The sequence below is a fragment of the Acomys minous genome, assembly GCF_964271855.1.
Source record: "Acomys minous genome assembly, chromosome: 14".
Lineage (NCBI taxonomy): Eukaryota > Metazoa > Chordata > Mammalia > Rodentia > Muridae > Acomys > Acomys minous.
The window spans coordinates 31,079,566-31,104,806 of NC_140496.1; the positions used below are offsets into that span (position 1 = coordinate 31,079,566).

The following is a 25,241-nucleotide window of genomic DNA, read 5'->3' on the forward strand; positions in this document are numbered from 1 at the left end:
GTGAAGTATGGCTCCATGACAGCCTCTTGGGGATGCTGGTAGCATAAGTGTGAGGTTATGCATGCACCAGGGAGGGAGCTGAGATCAGGATATAAAATGAATAAATTAGTTAACTTAAAAAATTAGCATGGGGAGGGGGTGACTGTGCACCATAAAGAGCCCATCTTCCTGGAAGTAAACTTTAGTTTCAAGTTTACTCTAGTTTCGAGTCCCACTTGACCATCACTCTCAGGTTAGCAGGAGCCTCTGCAGTGGCTCAGGTCCCTGTTCATCCTGTCAGCTGTAGGCTTTCAGTGTTCGGCTCTGGCTGATTGGCATGCCTGGTCATCTCACTGCCAGAGAGATAGGGCAAAAGCTGTGCATGGCAGTGTGTAGTACCTCCCTGTCTGTCCCAAGGTCAGGAGCTCTGGGTGAGTTTCTCAGCTGGGTTGACCTGAACACCTCCTATCCCCTGGCTGTTAGCTGATGACTAGGACCTTGTGTCATGTGTGTATAGGTATGCACGTGTGTACATGTCTGTGCACGTGTGCAGGTCAACATACAGTGTCTTCCGTGAGTACTCTCCACCTTCTTTTTTGGCACAGGTTCTTTCACTGAACCTAGAGCTTCCTTATTTGTTCACACTGGCTGGCCTGCAAAGCCTCCTGCCGCCGCCACCCTGCTGGAATTATTTGTGTGCCCCACTAACACTGAACTCTTCTAATGTGAGCTCTAGGGGATCAAACTCAGGCACTTATGCCTCTGTGGAAAGCACTTTACCAAATGAGCCATCTCCCCAGCCCTCTAAATTGTATCTTTATGATCAATTACAGTTCTCGTTTTATAGCTACAAACCAGCTGATGCTAACACCTTAAACTTTCATGGGTCAATAAATGAAAACCTAATGGGTTTCAGATATGGTGGCACATGCCTTTAATCCCAGCACTCGGGAGGCAAAGGCAGGTGGATCGCTGTGAGTTTGAGGCCAGCTTAGTCTATATAGTAAGTTCCAGGACAGCCAGGGCTACATAGAGAGCCCCTACCTTAAAAAAGACAAAACAAACACCACCAACAGCTTAATGGGTGATGTAGGGCATGGTGGACACGGATATAGTTCTAGTACTCAGGAGGCTGAACAAGAAGATTGGGGTACATAGTGAGACCCTGTTCTGAGAAACAAACAGCAAATAAGCCTTTAATTAGTTAATCTGTTGCCATGTCCATTCATAGCTCCAGGGACTTGGACCTGACTAGGGTTTGAGGAAATGAAGAAACGACAGACACAGAGACAGAAAGCTAGGGTTGGATGGATTAGATTCTCTCCTGGAAAAAAAAAAAAACAACTCAGCACCCCAAAGCTCAGCATGTTTATTATATACAGTTGAATAGGGATGTGGGTTATCACATACAACTGAACAAGGAGGCTTGCAGCCATTGCAGACAAAGAGATGGGTTTATGGTATATGGTAGACAGCTGCATCAAGAACACAGGTTTAGCTAATAGATGTGGAAATGTTCTCTGCGAAGGAGCAGTAGTCAAGCTGTATAACGGGGTGGGGGAAGCTATGGCAGATGTTTTCTGCACACACATTGTCAGTGTCTACACTTGGACCAGAAAAAGGCTTCGACAGTCCTCTGTGGGTTTCAGGCTGTGCGGTCCTTGACTTGCCCGTGCCCATGTCAACAGTACACAGTCAATCTGACTTCATTCACTCTGGCCTTTCTCTGCTCCCTAACCCAGTAAGTGTTATAAACACTGCATAAGTGCTTAATTTAGCCATCTTAGACATTTCAGGTTTAATCCACATAACTTGTTTGATTTCACACAGTGGCTAAAATGAAAAACCTGACCAGAATATCCCCTGAAGCACTCAAATAGCAATAAACCTAACTTTAAACGCATAAACTGAAGTTGTTAAACACCCATTGTTTAACATTTTCTGTGGCATTGCAAATTTAAAACCACATCCTGGTTTGAAAATTTAAGAAAAGGCTGAGCATTTCACATTAAGTCCAAAGCACCAGACTTTATAACACATAACATGCTCTTAAGCATCTCACATATCTTAGATAACCCTGCCACTGTCATCAGAAGCTTCACTCCTCAGTCTGATGGACTACTGAGATTACAGCTTTGGTCTGTCTACACATCACAATGTCTGTCAAGGAGCTGGAGAGGGATGGCTCCTCCTCTCCCACAGGACCCGAGTTCAGTTCCCAGTACCCACAATCAGGTGGCTCAGAACCACGTTTATAACGCCAGCTCCAGGGGATCAAGTGCCTCTCTTGCCTCCATAAGCGCCTGCACTCAAATGGTTTAATAGTCCACCAATAAATATGACATACCCTGCCTCCGTTCTGGACCACAGTAGGGCATGGTCAGAGGTTCTAGGCCAGGCAAAACTGCGGGCTAACAAGCAAAGCCTGTGTTAGATTGCCAGGCTCACCCTGTGGAACACCTCCGGAGCTTGTTTTAACGCCCGGATTGGCCTTTGTGGAGCTTTTGAGTGTAGACACTAGACTGAGCAGATCCATCAGCTGAGTGAGTTCGCACCTGCAGAGAGGAGGCGGGACGGAGACAATAAGTACGGACCCCACCGTGGGCTGGGGCCCCAAGTCCAAGACTGAGTTACTGACTCAATACAAACTAAGGGGACTTGGGTTGACCCTGGGGGGTCCCCAAGGGTCAAGTACCCAAGTACCCCAAGTACTGCAAGCAAGACAGACCAAACTCATTCCTCCAAAAGTTCAGAACTGGGGGGGGGGGGGGAGGAAATGAGTGACGGGTGAATTACTGCTTAGACTGTCAAGAGATGAACAGGAAAGTCAAGAGGGAGGTAAGGGTAGTTAGGGGACGGAGGGCGGGGTCTCAGTGCTGGGCATCGGACAAATCGCCTCTGAAAAGCACCAATACTCACGTCCACCTGGAACTTCAGAATGTTACCTGTTTGGAAAGAGGTGGGGTTTGTATATGTATGTAGCTGTGGTGGTTTGAATGAGAGTGGCCCCCACAGGCTCATGCACTTGAGTGTTTGGTTCTCAGTTGATGAATTGATGGAGAAGGATTAGAGGTAACAGGGCCCCAGACCTCAGCACAGTGACCCCATGATGGACGTGACATTCATGCTGGGAAACTCAGCATGTGGACAGCGCCACCTGCCAAAACTAAAAGTAATCCATACAAGCTCTGGGAAAGTCTCTAAATGTGCTGCTGACCTTGCTTTTTGGCTTCTATAATTCTGCTCCAGGCTAACTGTTCCTGTTAACTGAAGTATATCAAGCCAGGACATGTTTTTGTTTTTTTTGAGACAGAGTTTCTCTGTGTAGCCCTGGCTGTCCTGGAACTCACTTTGTAGACTAGGCTGGCCTTGAACTCACAGAGATCCACCAGCCTCTGTCTCCCAAGTGCAGGGATTACAGATGTATGCCACCATGCCCAGCTCAGAAACATGGTTTTGTGCTTTAAAATTCATCCTGAGAAAGGGGCAAAGCTACACTGGGATCCCAAATACCCAGTGTAGTAGCCAGCTGGCTAATAAAGACTTTCTACTGGCTTAAACCCATATCTGAGTGGTCTTCTTGTCAGTATCCCATGAGAGTGTGGCCTTGTTGGAGGATGTGAGTTATTGGGATTGAATTTAGAGGTTTCAAAAGCCTATGCCAAGCTCAGTCCCATTCTCTCTTTACCTGCCGCCTGTGGATTAGGATGTAAGCCGTTACCTACTGCTCTGGCACCATGCCTGCCACCACAGTCACCAATGTGATGGTCCTGGACTGACCCTCTGACACTATAAGCAAGCCCCCAATTAAGTGCTTTCTTCTATAAGTTGTCTCAGCCATGGTGTCTCATCACAGCAATAAAACAGTGACTAAGTCAGTAGTTAAGAACCTCAAGATGATGTGCTGGATTCAAGGTTAGCCTTAAATCCTATAACTAGTATCCTTATCAGAGGACACAGAAGAGAAGGCAGCATGTGGAAACAGATGAAGAGTTTATACTTATTGCCACCAGCCAAGAAATGCCTCAGGCCAGAAAGGATTTTTTTTTTTCCCTAAACACCTTCAAAGGCGAGTGACTCTGACAACTCCAATTTTGGACACCCCACATCCAGAATCATGAAAGTTGTGTTGTTTTGGGTCACTGAGGATGTGGTATGATGTCATTTGTCATGGCAGCCATAGGAAGCTCAAAAGTGAAGTTTTCTGTTTTTCTTTCAAGGCAGGTTTCTTTGCATAGTCCTGGCTGTCCTGGAACTCACTCTGTGGACCAGACTGGCCTCAATCTACCTACCTGCTTCTGCTGTGATTAAAGGCATGCGCTGGGCCATCACCACCACCACCTGGCTGAAAGTGGACTTCTAAACGGAGTAAGGACCAGAAAGTCAGCCCAGCTGGAGTAGCCGAGGTGGAGGCAAAGGGAATGCAAGACAACTGAGGTGCTAGGTGATGCTGGCAGTGGGGCTCACGAGGAGCAACTGACAGCCTGGACCAGGATGGTGCCCAGAGCGCAGAGTTTCAATTAAATTGGGGAAGTACTCAGCAGGGAGACCCACAGTGAAAGCCGAGGCTGATGTCAGAGGTTTGGTCCACACAAGGAATCAAGATGGTGACTACTAAAATAGACAAGCCTACAGGGAGCAGATGTCCACAGGACACAGGGTGGGAAGGAACTAAAAACGGGTCCTGGACAGCTTAGGATCAAAGTGCTTGTCACAGGGCCACAGCAAGAAAGTAGGGCATTTGCATGTGGACTCAGTGGTACAAAAAAGAGGTCTGAGCACTGGGAGAAAAGAGATACAGTTGTTTTTAAAAAATATTTATTTATTGTTTATACAGTGTTCTGCCCGCATGTGCACCTGCCCACCACAAGAAGGCACCAGATCTCATTACAGATGCTCGTGAGCCACCATGTGGTTGCTGGGAATTGAACTCGGGACTTTTGGAAGAACAGACAGTGCTCTTAACCTCTGAGCCATCTCTCCAGCCCAGCAACAATTTTTCAATATTCAACATTAGACTGGTTCATTTCCAGCTTAAAAGACTTCATTGAAACATTGGTTTCAAGGGTGAAAATCTCAACAGGATACTACATATAAAATTCAGTGAAAAACTGAGGACCCCAGCAAACAAGGCATAGTAACTCAGAAGAAATGTTCAAAATATCAACAAAAGACATGGATGGGAGCCGGGCGTGGTGGCGCACGCCTTTAATCCCAGGACTCGGGAGGCAGAGGTAGGCAGATCGCTGTGAGTTCCAGGCCAGCCTGATCTACAAAGTGAGTCCAGGACGGCCAAGGCTACACAGAGAGACCCTCTCTCGAAAAACCAAAAAAAAAAAAAAAAAAAAAAAAAAAAAAAGACATGGATGGTGGCACACATCTGTAACCACAACACTCGAGCTAGAGGCAAGAGGATCAAAAGTTTGAGGCTATCCTCAGGTACATAGCAAGTTTAAAGCTAGCCTGGGCTACAAGGAGACCCTGTCTCAAAAGAACAAGAAGGCTGGAGATGGCCCGGTGGTTAAAAGCACTGGCTTTTTCAGAGGATTGAACCACAAGATGGCTCACAACCATCTGTAACTTCAGTCCCAGGGGATCTGATGTCCTCTTCTGGACTCCAAAGGCATGCAAATGGTGCACAGACATACATGCAGACAAAATACCAGTACACACACACACAAAAAAATTAAATTAAAAATTTAAAAATCCTAGTACACAAGTGGATATACCATGGCTAAGAAGATATAGATATGAGAAAATATAAAAAAAAGAAATATAAGCCATCATGGGAACATTTTAATTTGGGGGGGACATTTTAAAAGATTAATAAAGATCTAGATGATACCCTAGAAAAAAGAAGTAAGTATAGAGCCGGGCGTGGTGGCGCACGCCTTTAATCCCAGCACTCAGGAGGCAGAGCCCGGGAGATTGCTGTGAGTTCGAAGCCAACCAAAAAATAAAAATAAATATAACACATTTTTTGCAAGAAGTCACAATACTAAAAATACATTTTTCTTGGTTTTTGTTTGTTTGTTTCTTATTTTGGTTTTTCAAGACAGGGTTTTTCTGTGTAACCTTGGATGTCCTGGAACTGACTTTTAGACCCGGCTGGTCTTGATCTAATAGAGATGCATCTTCCTCTGCTTCCTGAGTGCTGGGATAAAAGGCATGTGCCACCAAGCTTGGCAAGAAATTTTTGTTAATCAAATTTATAATAGTCTCACCCTAATAAAAATTGAACAGTTGGCCAGGAATGGTGGTGCATTCCTGTAATCCCAGCACTCAGGAGCCAGAGGCAAACAGATCAATGTGAGTTCGAGGCCAGCCTGGTCTACAGAGTGAGTCCAGGACAGCCAAGGCTACACAGAGAATCCTGTCTCAGAATAAAACAAGGGCTGGAGAGTGTTAGGGTTCGGGTGATCTGCTGAAGAAAGACTCCAAGGCAATGTTTTTATTCTAGCAGGCTAGGGTCACCTCTCTTCTCTGGAGGGCAACCCCAAAATGAGCACACAGGCTCACTTTATAGACAGCTGGAGGGATCTTTCACAATAGAATTGAGTCAGAGTGTACAAGAGGATTCAGGACTGGCTGTTTGGTTATTGGGAACTTTCGAATCACTGAAGTTTTGGCTCTTACTCAGGAGTTGGCCTTTAATTTGATTGGATGGGGCCAGCTGTGTTCTTTACCAAGGCCATGAAGTAATAAAAACACGGTATCTAGTCAATTTGTTCTATAAGCTGATTAGCTGCCCATAACTTGTGGGGTTTTTGTTGTTGTTGTTTTGTTGTTTTCAGGAATTGTTAGAAACTTGGCCTAGTTAGGCAGAGTGAAAACCTGAAGCCTGTCATGGAGTTGGTCTAGTCAAGCAACTGGGGTCTTTGGTGGGATTTGGGGTCCCTGGAGTTGGGTCCCTTCAGAAAGATGGCTCAGAGGTTAAGAGGACTGACTGCTCTTCTAGAGGTCCTGAGTTCAATTCCCAGCAACCACATGGTGGTTCATAACCATCTATAATGTGATCTAATGCCCTCGTCTTGCCTGCAGGGGTACAAGCAGGCAGAGTACTGTATACATAATAATAAATAAGTCTTTAAAAAAATTTTTGAGCAGCTCAATGCCTGGCGTGGTGCACACCTTTTTTAATCCCAGCACTTGGGAGGCAGAGGCAGGTGGATCTCTTTAGTTTGAAAAAGGGCTGCTCTTCCAGAGATCCTGAATTCAATTCCCAGCAACCACATGGTGGCTCATGTCCTTTTCTGGCATGCAGGCATACATGCAGACAGAACATTTTATACAGATTAAATAAGTAAGTCTTTAAAAAAAAAAAAAAGAGAGAGAACCAGGCGTGGTGGCGCATGCCTTTAATCCCAGCACTTGGGAGGCAGAGGCAGGCGGATCACTGTAAATTCGAGGCCAGCCTGGTCAACCAGGACAACCAAGGCTACACAGAGAAACCTTGTCTTGAAAAACCAAAATAATAATAATAATAACAACAACAATAGTAGTAGTAGTAGTAAATAAAAAGAAGAAAAAACAGAAAAAAAGAGCGGTTCAATAAATTCGCTGTAAAATCTAAATGGAAAAATAAAACCCCATGAATATTAGACAACTTAGCTTTGGAGAAAAAAAAAGCTTGCCTTGCTAAGATATTACAGCACTAACAAAATATGGGCTGTATTAGTATGAGAACATTTCCCCCTTTGATTTTTTTGAGACAAGATTTCTCTGTACAGCCCTGGCTATCCTGAAACTTGCTGCGCAGGACAGGCTGGCCTCAAACTCAGAGATCTGCATGACTCCGCCTCCTGAGTGCAGGGATTAAAGGAGTGCACCTTGCTTTTTGTTTTTGTTTTTCGAGACAGGCTTTCCCTGTGTAGCCTTGGCTGTCCTGGACTCGCTGTGTAGACCAGGTTGCCCTCGAATTCAGAGATCCTTCTGCCATTGCTGGGATTAAATCCAGTACTGGGATTAAAGTCCGGTGCCAGTACACCCAGGAATATTTATCTGTCATTCACACAAAGCTACCTCCCTCATGCTTCCCGCCCTCAGGGGAGGGGCCTGCCGTGACTCCACCCCCTCTACACGCCGCCTGGTTCCCATGACACCACGCAGGCCCGTCAACACGTGTGGTAAACTTACTGTCTCCTTCCGCTGTCAGGAACTGTATCTAGGCGGCAGTGGGAAGGTGAGGAAAATAGTCCCTTGGCAACCGAGTTCGGCTTCCGATGGGGGCAGGAAGAGGCGGGCCTAAAGGCGGAAGAAACCGGAAGCCGCTCTTCCTGTGGCAGGACTGGGCGAGGCGCCTCCGGGAGGCGGGCCCAAGCGTGCGGAGGGATCCGTGGCGGGCCGCGGCGGCGCTCCGCCTCCTCTCAGGCGGGCTTGGCGGCGCGGGCGGCAGTTGCTGTGGTTTCGGTGCTGAGGTGGCTCAGTGCGCCCCGAGGTTTGCGGATCCGCATCGCGCGGCCGCTTCCCGCCCTCAGTGGCTGCAGCTCAGCGTCCTCCCTTCGGACCAGCGGCACCCGCTTTCTCGTTGCCGCTCGGTGCCGACTTCCAGTCCCGGGCCTAAGGCGGCTGCGGGGCCGCGACTGGCGAGATGTTCAAGAACACGTTCCAGAGCGGCTTCCTCTCCATCCTCTACAGCATCGGCAGCAAGCCCCTGCAGATCTGGGACAAAAAGGTGAGCGGCGGGCGGGGCGGGGCGGGGAGGGGAGGGGAGGGGCGGGACCAACCCGGCAGCTGTCGCCTCCCACGTGATGGTGTGGGGTACTGAAGCCTCGGCTTCCCGGTCGGTATAATGGGTGCAGAGTGTCCACCGTCTGGCTTGAAACGCATAGTGAAAGGCATGCACGTGTTCGCTGGTGCCAGGCACCGTGCTGCTCTGGACGGACGGCCTTCTCCCCGGGCATCCTGAGCAGAGGCGCAGGGGCGAAGCCTGACATGTTCAGGTCTCATTCATTAGCTCCTTCCGGCAGACTAACCTTTGGAACCTGCTGCCAGCTCTCTGTGACTTGGGTCCGTACTGTCCCTCCTGTATCGGGGTTATTGTTAGAGGCCTCTCGGGACCTGTAAATATCAAACCTCCGTATTTTTATCCAGGCGTCATCTAGAATGGATGGTATTTTCGCCCGCTACATGAGATGGCCACTTTCTGTTTTGTTTTGTTTTGTTTTTCGAGACAAGAGTTTCTCTGTGTAGCCTTGGCTGTCCTGGACTCGCTTTGTAGACCAGGCTGGCCTCGAACTCACAGAAATCCGCCTGTCTCTGGCTCCCTGAGTGCTGGGATTACAGGCATGCGCCTACACGCTCCGCTGAGATGGCCACTTTTGGAGATGTTAAGATCTAGCTGAATGTGGATTGGTGTGCATTTATTACCTTGGCATTTCATTTCTTATGAAGATTCCTGGGGCGGGGCGGTCAGCTGGGCAGTTTTTTAAATATAAAGTGGGCACTCTAATTCGGAAACCAGGTGACTTAGCGGAGATCTTTAGTGCTGCCCTCCTCAAAGTAAGATGGAGAGCAGTGATATTCCCAGTGGGGTGTTTATAGAGGTGTATATTGAATGGGTGAAATAAGCCAGGTTTATTGGTCGTGGAACTAGAAAATTCAATGTCTTGTCTTATTTGCAGAGGAGGGCTTTTGACCACACAGTGACTGAGCGGTTGAACTGCCTTCTGCCTGTCTTCCTGGGCAGTTGTGTGTTCTGAGGACAGCTTAGAGAAACATGTTTGGAGTATCATGTCATTTGGTTAAGAGAATTGAGACTTTGATACGTGACCAGTGTGACCAACTCTTCTATCCATAGCTAGAGTTAGATCAAGAGTATTGCATAGGAAGCAGACCCTTAACTTCGGCCACATGCTCCTGAGCATTCGTTCACTTTGAAATGCTTTTAAATTAGACCTCTGCAAAGGGAACCCAGGGTGAGCCCACCTGGCAGTGTTGGGAGGATGATGCTCCCAAGCCTTGGTATCTTGCCTGTTATGAACAGTCAGAGGGCATAGAGCATGCTCGTGTGCTACTTGAACTTGGAAACTGAGCTGTATGGAGTGTTGGTAGAAAACAGTCAGCGCAGGTCCAGAGAAGGTGCTAGATTGTGGTGGGAGGAACATGTCTAAGCCTTTATCAGAGGCATTCATTTACACACATACACACACACACACACACACACACACACACTGCTTTTTTAATCTGATGTGTTTTGTTTTTCAAGCATGGCTTTTTAACTAGTCACCATGTTTACACATGGCATATGAAAGCAGAGTAACCATGGTGCGCTGTGTCCCTTAACAATGCCACTAGCGGTCTGATGGTACCCTGATGAGATAAACACATATGAAACAGTGTTAGAGCAGAGTTACATGGAGCAAATTAAATAGACATTTTGGCAAAGGAACCCCAGAACACTTGTTTTGAGCCAAATCTTCATGATATAAAAGAAATTAATTACATGTTTCAGACTCTTGTTTGGACTAGCAGAATAGTGGTTAAGGGAGAGGCTTTCTCCATCAGAAGCAAGAGGAGGAGGAGGAAAGCCAGGGGAAGTCTGGGCCTGTCCACATCAGGTCTTTCCTCAGTTAAGTTATAAAGTTCTCTGTAAGTGGTCCAGTCAAGGAAACACTGGGAATTGGTCACTGATAAGTGATTTATTGAGCCACATCTGAGTGACAGGTATTGTATATAGCTGGGAAGTTACAGAATTGTGGGGGGGAAATCCTTCTTTTGGGAAATAAGACAGAGCTGTAATAAGGGTCTGGTTGTGGGGTGGAGGCAGATAAAGGGCTATCTGTGGGCCGGGGCATGTGGCACACACCTTTGATCCCAGCATTCAGGAGGCAGAGGCAGGTGGATTGCTATGAGTTTGAGGCCAGCCTTGTCTACAAAGTGAGTCCAGGACAGCCAAGGCTACACAGAGAAACCCTGTCTGGGGATGGGGGGGGCGGGGGTGAGGCTGTCTGTATTACCTACATGTGGCTTCGCCTTTTGCCAGTAGGTAGTACACACTGACCGTGATGACTACTTTGAGTCATTTTGATATCACAAGTATTTGATATTCTGACTTTTGAGTTTGTGTACAGAGATAATGCCTATTTGGTTTCTATGAAAGTGATTGTGAGAGATTAGGAATAGCATTTGCCTGGGCTTCTGAAATTAAGATAATGTAGTCACTACCCTTTGGCTTTTCCTCTCCTGATCTCTAGTGTGGCTCCAAGGCTCCGAGGCCAGGCAGCTGGTCTGGCCCCTGCTTAACTAGGTCTCCAGGCTCACTCTCTGCTTCCGCTCCCCTCCTTTGAGACAGACTCCTGCTAAGTGAAGGCTGTTCTCTTCTACTTAAAACTGTCTGCATAGCGGGGCGGGGCATTGTGGCTCATGCCTGTAACTCGGGAGGGAGAGGCAGGTGGATCCCTGTGAGTTCAAGGACAGCCTGGTCTACAAAGCAAGTACAGGACAGCCAAGGTTGCACAGAAAAACCTGTCTCAAAAAATCTAAAAAATACACAGAGAAACCCTGTCTCGGAAGAAAAAAAAAAACTAAAAAAATAAAACGTTCTGCACTTGTTGGTCCTGGCGTCACCCCAGCTTCAAGTCTGTCCATACCTTCCTTAGTCTTTGGGTCACAGGTCAGAGGAACGCAGTAGCTCTGGTGCTTGCCTTGAGCTGCAGGCTCAGCTAGTTGATTATGAACTCTGAACCTCACCTTCCTTCTAGTCACACTTGAACTCAGTTAAGATCTGGCCATACCACATAGCCTGAGACAGATCTTTGTAGGTTTCCAGACCAAGAGTTTAGAAAAAAATCAACAGGTTCACCTGGGCATAGTGGCACACACCTTTAATCCCAGCATTCAGGAGGCAGAGACAGGCGGCTCTCCGCGTTCCAGGCCAGCCTGACCAACCTGGTCTAAAAAGCGAGTCTAGGACAGCCAAGGCTACACAGAGAAACCCTGTCTTGAAAAAAACAAAAAACAAAACAAAACAAAAAAGATCCTTAATGTTCCTTAACTTCTGGAACCAACAGATCTTACTATCTTTATTAAGAATGTTAGAGTTTGGTGGGCACAACTTTAGTCCCAGCACTCAGAAGGCAGAGGCAGGTGAATCTCTGTGAGTTTGAATCCAGCCTAGGAATATAGTTAGTTCCAGGCCAACCAGGGTGATGTAGTAAGATTTTGTTTCAAAACACAAAAATAAAGTCTGGGATTGTAGCGCTCATCTTTAATCCCAGCACTCAGGGAGTCAGAGGCAGATGATCGCTATGAGTTCAAGGCCAGCCTGGTCTACAAAGTGAGTCCAGAACAGGCAAGGCTACACAGAGAAACTCTGTCTCGAAAAGCCAAAAATAAAATAAAACAAAATAAATAAGTAAATAAATAAAAAGAAGAGTGCTCCTCGTTCTGCACGCACTGTATGAGTTTCAGTCCTCTTTGCTGCTGCACTGCAAACCCATGGGACTGGATTGTGAATTCTAGAAGCCCATGGGATTGGTCTGTGAGTACTGTTCTCTCTTCCCTCCCTCCCACCTTCTCTTCTGCCCAGCTGCTGGTGTTTCTCCTGTTTCTCCTTTGTTGATGTTGTTGTTGAGTAGCCATGATGACTGCGTCCTCATTTCTCATTTTTATTTGTTTACTGTGTGTGTGCTTGTGTTTGTGTGTGTGCCTGAGCTCATGTTCTTGCCTTAAATGACAACTTGTAGGAGTCAGTTCTTTTTTGGGGGGTGGAGTTGTTTGTTTGTTTTGGCTTGCTTTTTTTTTTTTAATTTTTTTTTTTTGCCGAGACAGGGTCTCTGTAGTCTTGGCTGTCCTGGACTCGCTTTGCCTCCCGAGTGCTAGGAGTAAAAAGGTGTGTGCCACCATGCCCGTCTAGGAGTCAGGTCTTAACTTTCACCATGTGGGTCCAAAACTGAACTCAGGACATGAGGCTTGGTTGTAGTACATTTATCTGCTGAGATACTTGTTGGCCCTAGACCCTGACATTTTTAAAAAATTATTTATTTATATATAAGCACTCTATTTGCACGTATGCCTGCATAACGGAAGAGAGCATCAGACAGAAAAGTCATCAGATTCCATTAAAGATAGTTGTGAGCCCCGTGTGGTTGCTGGGAATTGAACTCAGGACCTCTAGATAAGCAGCCAGTACTCTTAACCCCTGAGCCATCTCTCCAGCCCTAGACTCTGACTTAATTTGGCAAACCATGTTGTATGCTAAATCTGTCTGGCCTCTACGAATGGAATTGAGTGCCTTTGGATAGAGAGAGTAAAATGGACTGGATGCGGTGGCACATGCCTGTAGTCCTGGCACTTGGGAAGCAGAGGCAGGCAGATCTCTATGAGTTCAAGGCCAGCCTGGTCTACAGAGCAAGTCCAGAACAGCCAAGGCTACACAGAGAAATCTGACTCAAAAAAACCATGAGGGGGAGGAGTAAATTGGTTTTCACTTCCCCAGGGTCAGTCTTTATTTTTATGAATACTGGCTTTTTACCATACTGGATGCAAACATGATGAGTTCTGTTTGCTTGTGTCCTTTCAAGAAATACTTAGTATGAGCCAGGTGGTGGTGGTGCACACCTTTAATCCCAGCCCTCGGGAGGCAGATGCAGGTGGATCTCTTGAGTTTGAGGCCTTCCTGATCTACAGAGTGAATTCTAGGATAGCTAGGGCTACACAGAAAAACCCTGCCTTGGACAGACAGACACTGTGGTATCCAAGTTAATGTGAGGGTTCATTTGCATGTGTCTGGAGTTGCCTGTCTGCTGTGTACATAGTTCTAAAACTACTGCAAGTGGAGAAAAGTAGCCCAAGGTCCCTTGAGCCTGAGCTATGACCACAGTTTCCCACAGAGGGCTCCCTCTGCCTGTTTTCTGACCTGGAGCCAGGCCCCTGGCCCTAGGCAGACACTTTGATGCTGCAGTGGACAGCTCTAAGAGCTTAATGTAAATTGGGACATGTGTCACTAAGAAGACATGCCAGATGGCTGAGGGTTCAGCTGCCTGCCAGAATGAGTGGATCCAGAAAATGAAAGTGGGGGGAGGGGAAGGGAATGGTGCAGCTAATGTGTTATTTTTGAATCACTCTGTAGAATTGTGGAGATTGGCCAGCTTCCTCCCTATCCCTGTAGTATTATTTTTCCCTCATCTTGACCCTCCTCCCTGGGGTTTACACTCAGAAGGGGGGGAAATTAGTGTTCTTTATTAGTTGCTTAGCAACCATGAAAAGCCTGGGAGAAGGACTGAGATGAGTTTAAGATTTGTTCCTTTGGTGTTTGTAATACTGAGGATCATTCGTCCCTTCACATACTTCCTGTGTAGGATGATGGGTCAGAGTTCACAGGAATGAATAGGAATAAAACATAATGACTAAGCTGGGCGTGATAGCGCACTCCTTTAATTCCAGCACTCAGGAGGCAGAGGCAGGGGGATCGCTGTGAGTTCGCAGCCAGCCTAGTCTACAAAGTGAGTCCAGGAAAGCCAAGATAACATAAAGAAACCTTGTCTCGGAAAACCAAAACCCACACACATACACAGAGACATGACATTTACAGAAATCCACTAATTGTTTTCTTCCTTTGAGTGTTTATAGGTAGTGTGTGTGTACATGCATGTGAGGGGGGAGTGTGCTGATGTGTTTGCTTGTGGAGGCTAGAGGTAACATTGAATGTCTTCTAAGCTGGTTAGCCATTGAACCCGGATCTGTCTGTCTGCCCACCCCCCACCTCCTAGTACTGAGTTTATAGGCAGTGCATTACCATGCCCAGCTTTTATGTGCTGTTGGGGATCCAAACTGAGGTCTTCATATAAGACAAGGTCTTCACAATATAGCCCAGGCTGGCCTGGAGTTACAGAACCTGAGGTAGCCACAGGGTGTAGCAACCAGTCTTCCTGCTCAGTCTCCTAAGTGCACTGTGCCCGGTTAAATCTGTTCCTCTGCATGGTGATAATAACTTTTTTGTTGTTGTGACAAAACAATGTAAGGTATGAAAGTTACTTTTTGGCTTTTGGTTTCAGGAGGAGATAGTTCATAGTAGGGAGAAAGTTATGGCCAAGTTCATGGTAGCAGGAACATGGGACTGGGACTCCACACCTGTGAAGACCAGGAATCAGTGAGCAGGGGATTCTCCTCCTCCCCCTCCTCCTCCTCCTCCTCCTCCTCCTCCTCCTCCTCCTCCTTCTTCTTCTTCTTCTTCTTCTTTTTTTAATATTTATTTATTATGTATACAGTATTAAGCCTGCGTGTACTGCATGCCAGAAGAGGGCACCAGATCTCATTGTGGATGGTTGTTAGCCACCATGTGGTTGCTGAGAATTGAACTTATGACCTCTGGAAGAGCAATCAGTGCTCTTAACCGCTGAGCCATCTCTCCAGCCCCGAGCATTCTAACACTAATCTTGCATGCATTTTTTAAATAATTTAATTATTTTATATGCATAGGTGTTTTATCTGTATGTATGTCTGTATGAGGGTGCCAGATCCCCTGTAACTGGAGTTATAGACAGTTGTGAGCTGCCATGTGGGTGCTGGGAATTGAATCCAGGACCTCTAGAAGAGCAGCCAGTGCTCTTAATCGCTAAGCCATCTCTTTAGCCCCATCTTTTTTACTCTTTATTCAATGGTGGAGTCAGAGCAGAAGATGGATTGGTGCTGCCCACATTCATGGTGGGTCTTTACTCATTTCAACTTCTCTGGAAGCACCTAGCAGATATCCAGAGGTGCATTGCCATCACACTGACTCTAAAGATTGAGGTGTGTGTGCGTGCTTGCACATGTACACATACATACTCACGAGCATGCCCTTAGTTGTTTATGTTTACCAAGAACATACAGGCTGGAAAAGCACATCAGATCCCCCAGAGCTGTAGTAACATGGTTAGAAGCCACATCTGAATGATAGAGACCAAACCTGGGTCCTCTGCCAGAGCAGCAAGTGCTCTTAACTGATAAGCCATCTCTTTTGCCCATAAATTTAAGTATTAGTGAAAGGATAATAAAGCAAGAAAATACCCCTAGGCCACACTCTGACTGTGAGAGTATATCATGGATGAAAGAATTAATGTCAGAAGCAGTGTGCACTGATTAGAGGAGGAAGTTAAGTGAAATCTGCTTCCATCTTGAGCACTAAATGCCAGCGAATACATTGTGTCTTCATCTGAAGGCCAGGCCTGCCCAGTGAACTCTGAGCTAAGGAAAGGAAGTTGACGTTTTCTGGGGACATGCATCTTACCAAGTGTGCTTATGAGAAGCCACTCAAGAGGATGGGGCTACTTCCTGAAGGCCAGCACAATCGAAGGCGGCAACAGCTTGTGTCTCTGTATTCTCTTGCTTTTGTTGCAGACAGGGTCTTACTATATAGCCCTGGCTAGCCTGAAATTTGCTATGTACAGTAGGCTAGCCTCAAAACTTACTGAGATCATCCTAGTTTGCAGGTACCAGGTTTAGAGGCATGGACTAGCACACCCCAGCTCAGTCTGTGTGTAATTTAATATAGTCATTTCTAAAAGGGGAGGGGTAGAAACTTTGCCCAAGAACCATTCCCTTGCTTCAGAGCCTTAGAGAAGAGGCTTCAGGAAGTCTCCTGTCCTTGGATGCTTACAGCCCCAATCATCATCTGCACCCCACTCCTTTTTTCCAGTGTGTTTGTATTTGCAGCCTTTGAAAGGGGTTTTATAAGGTGAGAAGTGGTATTCACTAACAGATCAGGTTGGCTTGCCTCTGGGTGAGGAGAGTCCCTCCTAGCTCCCTCTGTTGGCCTCTTCGCACTTTGGAAGTTCCCTTTGTAAGGGCGTGAGTGGCTCAGACTTGCAAGCTGTAAACTTAGAGAAGGGCAGAAGGCCAATCCCTCACACTTCCCCCCTTGTGAGAGCTGGCTGCTCTTTCTGAGCTGGGAAGACCTTGTTGACTCTGGATGGAGAGCTTTTCGGAAATGTTAGAATGGAGGCCATGATTTGAAACAGTCTTGAATAAATAGCAACATGTTGCCTTTTTTGTTTGTTTTGGTTTTGGTTTTGGAAACAGGGTTTCTCTGTGTATCCCTGACTGTCCTAGACACACCAGGCTGGCCTCGAATTCACAGCTATCTGCCTGCCTCTGCCTCCCAAGTGCTGGGATTAAAGCATGTCCCATCCCGCCCTGCTGCGTAGACTTGAGGCCCTAATTACTGCTTAGTCCCTTGAGTTCCACTGCCATTGTAGCTACCTTTTAAAGAAGGAATGTGCATGTTGTTGGAATAACTGGTGGCATGTTGTAAAATTATGCTGCATCTTGTAGGAATCCTCCTAGCTCTTACCATGGAGCTATAGCACATTATTTGGAAATAATTTTTGACAGATTCTTCACTCAAGTTGTCTGATTTTCCACAAAATATAGGAGACATTTTGCTGTTTGCTTGGGAGCATAGGGGAAGGAGGTGGGCAGTGCTGGTGTGCTCTACACAGACTTGAGCCTTTGTGCTCTTAATCTCTGTTGGAAAGTAGCCCAGAATTGAAAGCAGGAGGGCATTGAATGCGGCCAGCTTTGTTTGAGAAGCATTTCAATGTGACATTTGTGTCTTGACAACCCAAGAACTGCTATTGGAGAGATGAGGGGCCCATCTACCCCAGCATTCTGTAACTGAAAGTGGCACCAAAGGGTGTTTTGTATGAAGCATTCTTCATGCCACTAGTTTCACGTGCTTTGTGACACTCCCATGATCTCCAGCTTCCTATAATAGTCCATGGGTGATATGTTATCCAGGAATGTTTAAAACCCTCCTTGAACCTATTCAGATGTGCCAACTCTTAGGGTGACAGATTCCAGAGTCAGCACATATTTGAACACTTAGCTTATGCTGAGCACAGAACTAAGCACTGAAGAAGATCCTAAGGATGCGTGGCACTTGATCCTATTCTTGGCTGAGCTTCACAGATGTCACCTGGGGAACACCACACATAAGTGAGAGTAGATTGGACTCAGTGACAGAGCATACAGAGACTGCTGGTAAAGCACAGAGCAGTGTTTTCTGTTTTTGTTTAGTTTTGTTTTGTTTCTTTTCTTTTTTTTTTATTTATTTTAAGATTTTATTTATTTATTTTATGTATTAGAGTGTTCTATCTACATGTACACCTGCAGGCCAGAAGAGGGCAGTAGAGGGTATAGATGGTTGTGAGCTGCCATGTGGTTGCTGGGAATTGAACTCAGGACCTCTAGAAGAGCAGACAGTGCTCTTAACTGCTGAGCCATCTCTCCATCCCCTTGTTTCCTTTTTTTAAAAAAAGATTTTATTTATTTATTTTATGTATGAGTGCTCTGTCCCATGTACAACTGCATGCCAGAAGAGGGCATCAGATCCCAATATAGATGGCTGTGAGCTACCATGTCATTGCCGGGAATTGAACTCAGGACCTCAGGAAGAGCCGACAGTGCTCTTAAGCACTGAGCCATTTCTACAGTGCCCTTTCCCTATATATAAATTAATAGAAAATAAAGTTGTAATCATCTGGCTGATTAATGAACACGGAGCTTTAGTCAGTGAGATTGAGTCATTGATTATGCAGCCAACACTGCCATTTCTGTAGTACCCATAAGGCATGTTTTCTTTCTCCTGGAGCCTCTCCTACTCTTGCTTGATCTTTTCTGTGTTAGAACATTCAGCCCTGTGTCTCCTCTGCATATTAGCTGCTTCTGGGTTAGTGCTCAGAATGTTTGTTTGTTCCTAATAGCATTGAGAAAAGGAATTCATATTTAATATGGGTTCCTTCTTATATTCTGTGTGTGTGTGTGTGTGTGTGTGTGTGTGTGTGTGTGTGTATTACTAAAGTATGCCCTCTAGACAACGTAAATCAGAAAAGAAAGAGACCACTTGGCTGAAAATGAATATCTGTACATGTATAGAAAGGACCTGAACTCATACTTGAGAAAGGCTTAAAATTATATGAAAGAAGATAAAGGAAAAAGTGAGAGTAAGCTCAAAGGAGACACACACACACATTTTCTCTGAGACAAGGTCTCTATGTAGCCCAGGCTGCCCTATACTCTCCTACCTTAGCTTACTGCTTAGATTAGAGGTGTGCACCGACAGGTGAGGCTGGGAATCCTGCTTTCGCTCTTCACCTGTTACCTTCCTTTTTGTTGTATTTTTATGTTTGAGACAGGGTCTCTCTACATAGCCTTGGCTGTCTTGGAACTCACTATATAGACCAGGTTGGCCTACCTCTCTGCCTCTGGAATGCTGGGATCAAAGGCATGCACAGTCATGCCCAGCTGGCAGTAGTTTATTAATCTTTGTGGACAAAGAATCTATGGTTAGTGGAAGGTCTAGGAAAATCAGTTTCCTACTTAGGACCTGCCATTTACAGTCCTTGGGTACCACATTCCTACTGTGACTGGTACTCTTGCCACTTTACCGTACAGTTGTTGCTGCTGTGGGGTTGAACAATAATCTATATGACTGTTGCTGTTAATGGAGTAGAGAGTAAATGTTAGCTGAGTCTAATTCAGGAAGGAGTTTATTCCAAATGGCAGGTAGAGGGAATAGCATATTCCTTTATACATAGGCTTTGATCTGTTTTTGCCAACTTGCATGTCATGTGCCTTGGGCCATTTTTCCTCAACCTTCAGAATTCCTATAAGGTTGTTGCCAAAAACTGCGACACTGACAAATTTTCTTCCTTCTTTATAGGTACGGAATGGCCACATCAAAAGAATCACTGACAATGACATCCAGTCCCTGGTGCTAGAGATTGAAGGGACAAATGTCAGGTAGGCTGCCATCTCTGTTCACTAGGTGGTCTACATCAGGAGAGCAGTGTGCTCCAGTGTTAACAGAAAAGGTCGCAGAAGCAGGCTGCCTGGATCCCCACACCGTTTACAGCTTGTCTCAGGCAACTCACTTTATCTCCAGCTTTAGTTTCTTCGTCTGCAATGAAGACATTTTCCTGAAGGGTTAGTGCGAAGATTAAATATGACACTTAGACCCGTGCTCAGCTTAGAAAGCAGTTGGCTGTGTTACTACTATTCAACTAGAGTATAGACAAGCTGTTCTAATCACCACGCTGTGGCTGTTGTGGTCTTCAAAACCCCAGTTTTATTAGATAAGAGTTGAAGTCATCTTTTACTGGAAGAACTTCCCAGATACATTATTGTTGGTCTCAAGCTTTTGTTTGAGTGGGTTTAGGATGTTTGGTTGGTTGGTTTTGATTTTTTTCACAGATTTATTTATTTTGTGAATCGGTGTTTTGCCTGTTATGTATGTCTGTGTGAGGGTGTCAGATCCCCTGGAACTGGAGTTATAGATAGTTGTAAGCTGCCATGTGGGTGCTGGGAGTTGAACCAGGGTCTTCTGGAAGAACAGCCAGTGCTTCTAACCTCTGAGCCATCTCTCCAGCCCTGGGTTTGTGTTTTGTGTTTGCTTGTTTGTTTACTTTTGGTTTTTGGTCTTTGAAGACAGTCTCACTCTGTAGCTCTGGCTGTCCTTGAACTTACTATGTAGAGCAGGCTGGCCTCACAGAGACCCACCTTCCTATGCCTCCCAAGTGCTGGGACTAAAGACCTGCACCACCATACCCAGCTGGTTTGCTTTTTGTTTTGTTTGTTTTTAAGATAGGTTTTTTTGTGTGTGTATGTGCAGGTGGGGGCGGGGGTTCAAGACAGGTTTTCTCTGTGTAGCCTTGACTGTCCCGGACTCCCTTTGTAGACCAGGCTGGCCTCGAACTCACAGTGATCCACCTGCCTCTGCCTCCCAAGTGCTGGGATTAAAGGCGTGCGTCACCATGTCCTGCAAGATAGGCTCTTTTAATATTGCTCAAGTTGCCCTTGATCTCCTGGCCTCTAATAGTTCCGTAGATCACTACACTTGACATTTTAACTTTTTAATTTTACTTATTTTGTATGTGTATATGGGGAATGGAGAGTGAAGCTCATGCCATGGTCTGCGTTTGGAGGTCAGAGTTCTCTCCTGCCTTGTAGGTCCTAGAGATCAAACTCTGATCACCAGGTTTGGCAGTAAGTGCCTTTCCCCACTGATCTATCATGCCAGAAAAATCTTTAATCCCAGCACTTGGGAGGCAGAGGCAGGAGGATCGATGTGAGTTCATGGACAACCTGGTCTACAAAGTGAGTCCAGGACAGCCAAGGCTACACAGAGAAACCCTATCTCGAAAAAAAAAAAAAAAAAAAACTTTAAAAAATTTATTATACTTTATTCAAATTACATCTTGATTTGTTATCCCCTAGCTTGTATCTTCATATTCCCACCTTCCCTCCCTCTTCTGCCCTATTCCCCTCCCCTAGACCCCTGACAGAGGAGATCTCCTCCCCACCATATGACCACAGCCTATCAGGTCTCATCCGGATAACCTGCTTCCTCTTCCTCTTTGTGCCACCAAGGGGAAGTGATCAAATCAGGGGCCCCAGAGTTCATGCAGCCCTGACATTTTTAAATATTTCACTAACTGAACTGTCAAGGGATTTATTAGGTGATGAAGCTAAGTCCTTTGGATCTAGTTTTTAGTTTTAGACTGTGTGATATGGTACACACCACAAAGGAAGACAAATAATCCATTCCCTGTTGTTTCTGCTGACAGCACCACATACATCACATGTCCTGCAGACCCTAAGAAGACACTGGGAATTAAACTGCCTTTCCTTGTCATGATCATCAAAAATCTGAAGAAGTATTTTACCTTTGAAGTACAGGTGAGTGTGTGAAGTGCGACCTAGGACTGCTTGCTATCCTTCGGTGTGTGCTACTTCCTGCCTCCGTAAAGCTCAGTGCAGCTCTCTTAGGGGGTTCAAAACCAATTTTAATGTGGGGTTTTGAAAGAAATGGCACCCAGAAAAATCTAATCAATACTTACAAGAGTTCAAAGCTTAAAGATTAATGTGTCCATTTAGGGAGTAAATATTTAATAGAGTTATTCTTTCTGTTTTAGTATCTTTGAGCTTTTAGAGGAATGAAATATGAAATCATTCTATGGTCTGAGAGCCTGTGTTGTCTTGACAACAAATAAGATAAACTTGCTACTTCCAGACCATCTGTGACCAGTTGTGACCTGTCTCTGGCCTGTTTATTCTCCCTGGAGTTTGGCCTTGAGACTTGGGCTTTGGAGGCTCACATTCTTGTCCTTTTTTCTTTTCTCTTTTCTTTTTTCTTTTCTTTTCTTTCTTTCTTTCTTTGTTTTTTTTGAGATGGGGTTTCTCTGTGCCGCTTTGGCTGTGGCTGTCCTGGAAACACTTTGTGGACCAGGCTGGCCTCAAACTCATAGAGATCCGTCGCCTCTGCCTCCCCAAGTGCTGGGATTACAGGTGTGTGCCACCTTCCCGGCTCATCTGAGCTTGAGAACAGGGAACTAGTGTGGCCCTCCCCCTGGGTGCTGCAGGTACTAGATGACAAAAATGTTCGTCGGCGGTTTCGAGCAAGTAACTACCAGAGTACCACTCGTGTCAAGCCCTTCATCTGTACCATGCCTATGCGGCTGGATGATGGTTGGAACCAGATTCAGTTCAACTTGTCTGATTTCACCCGTCGGGCGTATGGCACAAACTACATCGAGACCCTGAGAGTGCAGGTACTACACCTTTCATACCTGGAGTCCCACACTGGGGGCGTTAGAGCGCGCGCTGGCTGGCTGGCTGGCTGGCTTATGGCCCATGTGACAGAACAATGTGGGGCTTCTACCCAAAGTTCCCAAGGCACTGTTCTGGAGATTTTGGCCTCAAAAAGGTCCATGGGAGTACCATGAGAGGGCTTCTGTGAGAATCAGGAAAAGAGGAAACAGTTGTATTTAGCCTGTCAAAATGAGTCTTGTCTCCGTAGATCCATGCAAACTGTCGTATCCGAAGGGTTTACTTCTCTGACAGACTCTACTCAGAAGATGAGCTGCCAGCAGAGTTCAAACTGTATCTCCCAGTTCAGAACAAGGCCAAAGTAAGACATCCTTCCTTAAAGAAGCCAGGGGGTGGGGTTGGAGAGCCATGGCCTAGGACGTGCCCTTGACCAAAAGTTGAACCACTAACTTGCCTGGGTTGGCACTGGAGGTTTGCCCTCACCTCTTAGTCCTCCGAGCATGGCGGCGCTAAGTCAGGGGTGAGCTGTGGACTATCGCTGCTGCCGCTTCCCCCATAGTGCTTCTCCCCTTCTCCTCTTAGCGCTTCCTATTTCCTGCTCACAGTTCTTGGAAGAATAGCCTCCATCTGATCCTTTGTCAGCCTCAAAGCAAGCAGTGTACAGGGGTGGACATTTTACATGTATGCCTGTTCTAGCCATGCTTGTGTTCCCATGGCCAAGTGTCCATTAGGGTATCACTAGACACCGGGGACTGTGGCACTGACCTTCAGTTTTCTAGTAGCTGAAGCTGATTGCTCTTTCGTGCTTTTCTCCTTCAGCAATAACTGGACGGCAACTAAGGGGGACAGACTCTGGACGTGACTCTTAGTTTAAAAAGGAAACTACATGGAGATGATGCAAAAACATTTAAATAATCCACTGTGCTATGGCTCACTTACGACTTCGTATCCTTGTCATGGACACAAGTGACCATGCCACAGTTCTGTTACTTGCATTCTAAGTTCAGTGGAGCAAAGCAGAGCTTTGAGTGACACACAAGTGCTGGGGTTTCCTGCGCTGCCTGCCCTGGCATGTGAGAGACACACTCAACAAATGCACGGAGTTAAAGACATCCTACAAGGCAGAATCAGACCAACATTTCTTCTTATAGTTTATTCTTTCTTTTATATATTATCTAAATATATGTATATGTTGTCTAATACGCATAATCTGGAAATGAATAAAATGCTATATTCTTGTTTGTAGATTTATCTCTGCTTGCCTTTTTTGTTTTGTATTGTTTTTTTGTTTGTTGGTTGGTTGGTTTTTGAGATAGGGTTCCTCTCTGTATCCCTGGCTTTCAAGAAACTCACTCTGTAGACCATGCTGACCTCAAACTCAGAGATCCACCTGCTTCTGCCACCCTTGTGCTGGGCTTAAAGACATGCACCACCACTTCTGGCCTTCTCTTTCCTTTTTGCAATACAACCATTTACAGTGCAAAACAGGCCTGTATGCACTGACTGGACCAACTTCCAGGTGAGCTAATGAGAGAGAATAGCTGGGAGGTCACTAGAAGAGTCACCTTACTAGGGGAGGAAGGTTGAAAATTGAGCTTACCACAAAATGCCATTCAACCTAGGTTGTTCTTAACACTTTTGAAGGTGCGCTTAGAGCCCTTCATGGTTCTCTTTTGGAGTCTCCTGCTCTGGAGCAGGTCCTCAGATGAAGGACTTCCCAGATCCCTTTTTGCATTCCTGCAGTCAGTGGAATGGCCCTAAGGTCACAGCTTTGTTTCTTTTGGCTAGGCATAGATAGTTAAGTTTGCAAAAGAATTTTTTAAAGGTTTTGTTTTGGTCTGTTTGGTTTTTTATCTGTTTGTTTTTTGGTTTGAGAAAAGGTCTCCCTCCCCTGGCTGCCATGGAACTCACTAGACCAGGCTAGCCTGGAGCTTACAGATCAGCCTGCCTCTGTGTTCTCTGTGCTGGGAAACGCTCTGAGGAAGCACTACCAAATATCTGAGGGCAAGGAGCAAGGGCTACCCCATTGCTACCTTATGTGACTGTTGCTGTGTTCCTTTTCTCCCCACAGTTGTCAGGTCCAGGTACCTGCTAATTCTGTGACTTTCCTCTTTGGGCCACCAAGCCAGCCAGGGCCACCTTCCACAGCTGTTACCCTGTCCTGAGAATCTCTGGCAACTCAGCATCTTGAGCAACCCTCAGCCTGGGTGACAACTGAGTTAGCCAGCATCCCTTCCCCCACCCCACCCCATTTTTCCCCCCTTAGATGCCACGTGTCTACCCCTTCTACAGAAGGAATCCCTAAAGTAAGGTGGGAGTGGAGTGGTCAGTGACCTCAATGGAGCTTCCTGCCTGCCTGCCACTGTGCGGAAATCTTCATTGCAGTCTGTGTCTGCTATGGAGTGAAAGATGCTTTTGTGGGGGCAAGGAAGTCCGGATAGCCTTTCTTCTGCTCTTGGTGCCAGGACACCAGTGAAGTGCTCCTGCAGGCTGGGAGAAACAGTAAGACTCTCTCCTCCACACAGAGCCCCTTTCACCCTGAGGCTCTTGTCAGCCAGCACCGGGATTACCTCACCAGCCTCTAAAGGGTGTCTGGCAGCAGCTGCTGACTTCCCTGATGTTCTGCATACCCATCTGAGAGGAAGTGGGGGTGGGGGTGCTGAGGAAGACGGATATTATCTAAGCTGGACTCAGGCCAGCGGAACAGTGACATCAACTACAACATGGCCCTTGGC

General features: G+C 46.2%; 1 protein-coding gene and 1 long non-coding RNA gene across 3 annotated transcripts; one reads left to right on the forward strand and one right to left on the reverse strand.

The window, feature by feature from the left end:
* Positions 1-1,332: 1,332 nt before the first annotated feature.
* LOC311583483 lies at positions 1,333-8,235 on the reverse strand. The gene is made up of 2 exons (XR_014774535.1): positions 8,116-8,235; positions 1,333-2,534 (listed from the first exon to the last, which is right to left on the reverse strand). It is a non-coding gene; the product is annotated as an uncharacterized lncRNA (long non-coding RNA).
* Positions 8,236-8,341: 106 nt separating this feature from the next.
* Positions 8,342-23,751, forward strand: CFAP20 (cilia and flagella associated protein 20). Of its 2 annotated transcripts, XM_084757115.1 has the most exons (6): positions 8,346-8,653; positions 19,622-19,701; positions 21,525-21,636; positions 22,320-22,508; positions 22,757-22,867; positions 23,326-23,751. In XM_084757115.1, the coding sequence occupies exons 1-6, from the start codon at positions 8,570-8,572 to the stop codon at positions 23,329-23,331; spliced, it is 582 nt and encodes a 193-aa protein (XP_084613241.1). In that variant the 5' UTR covers positions 8,346-8,569; the 3' UTR covers positions 23,332-23,751. The 2 variants fall into 2 exon arrangements, with proteins under 2 accessions (XP_084613242.1, XP_084613241.1); XM_084757116.1 differs by lacking the exon at positions 22,757-22,867 and having other exon boundaries at positions 8,342-8,653.
* Positions 23,752-25,241: the final 1,490 nt, after the last annotated feature.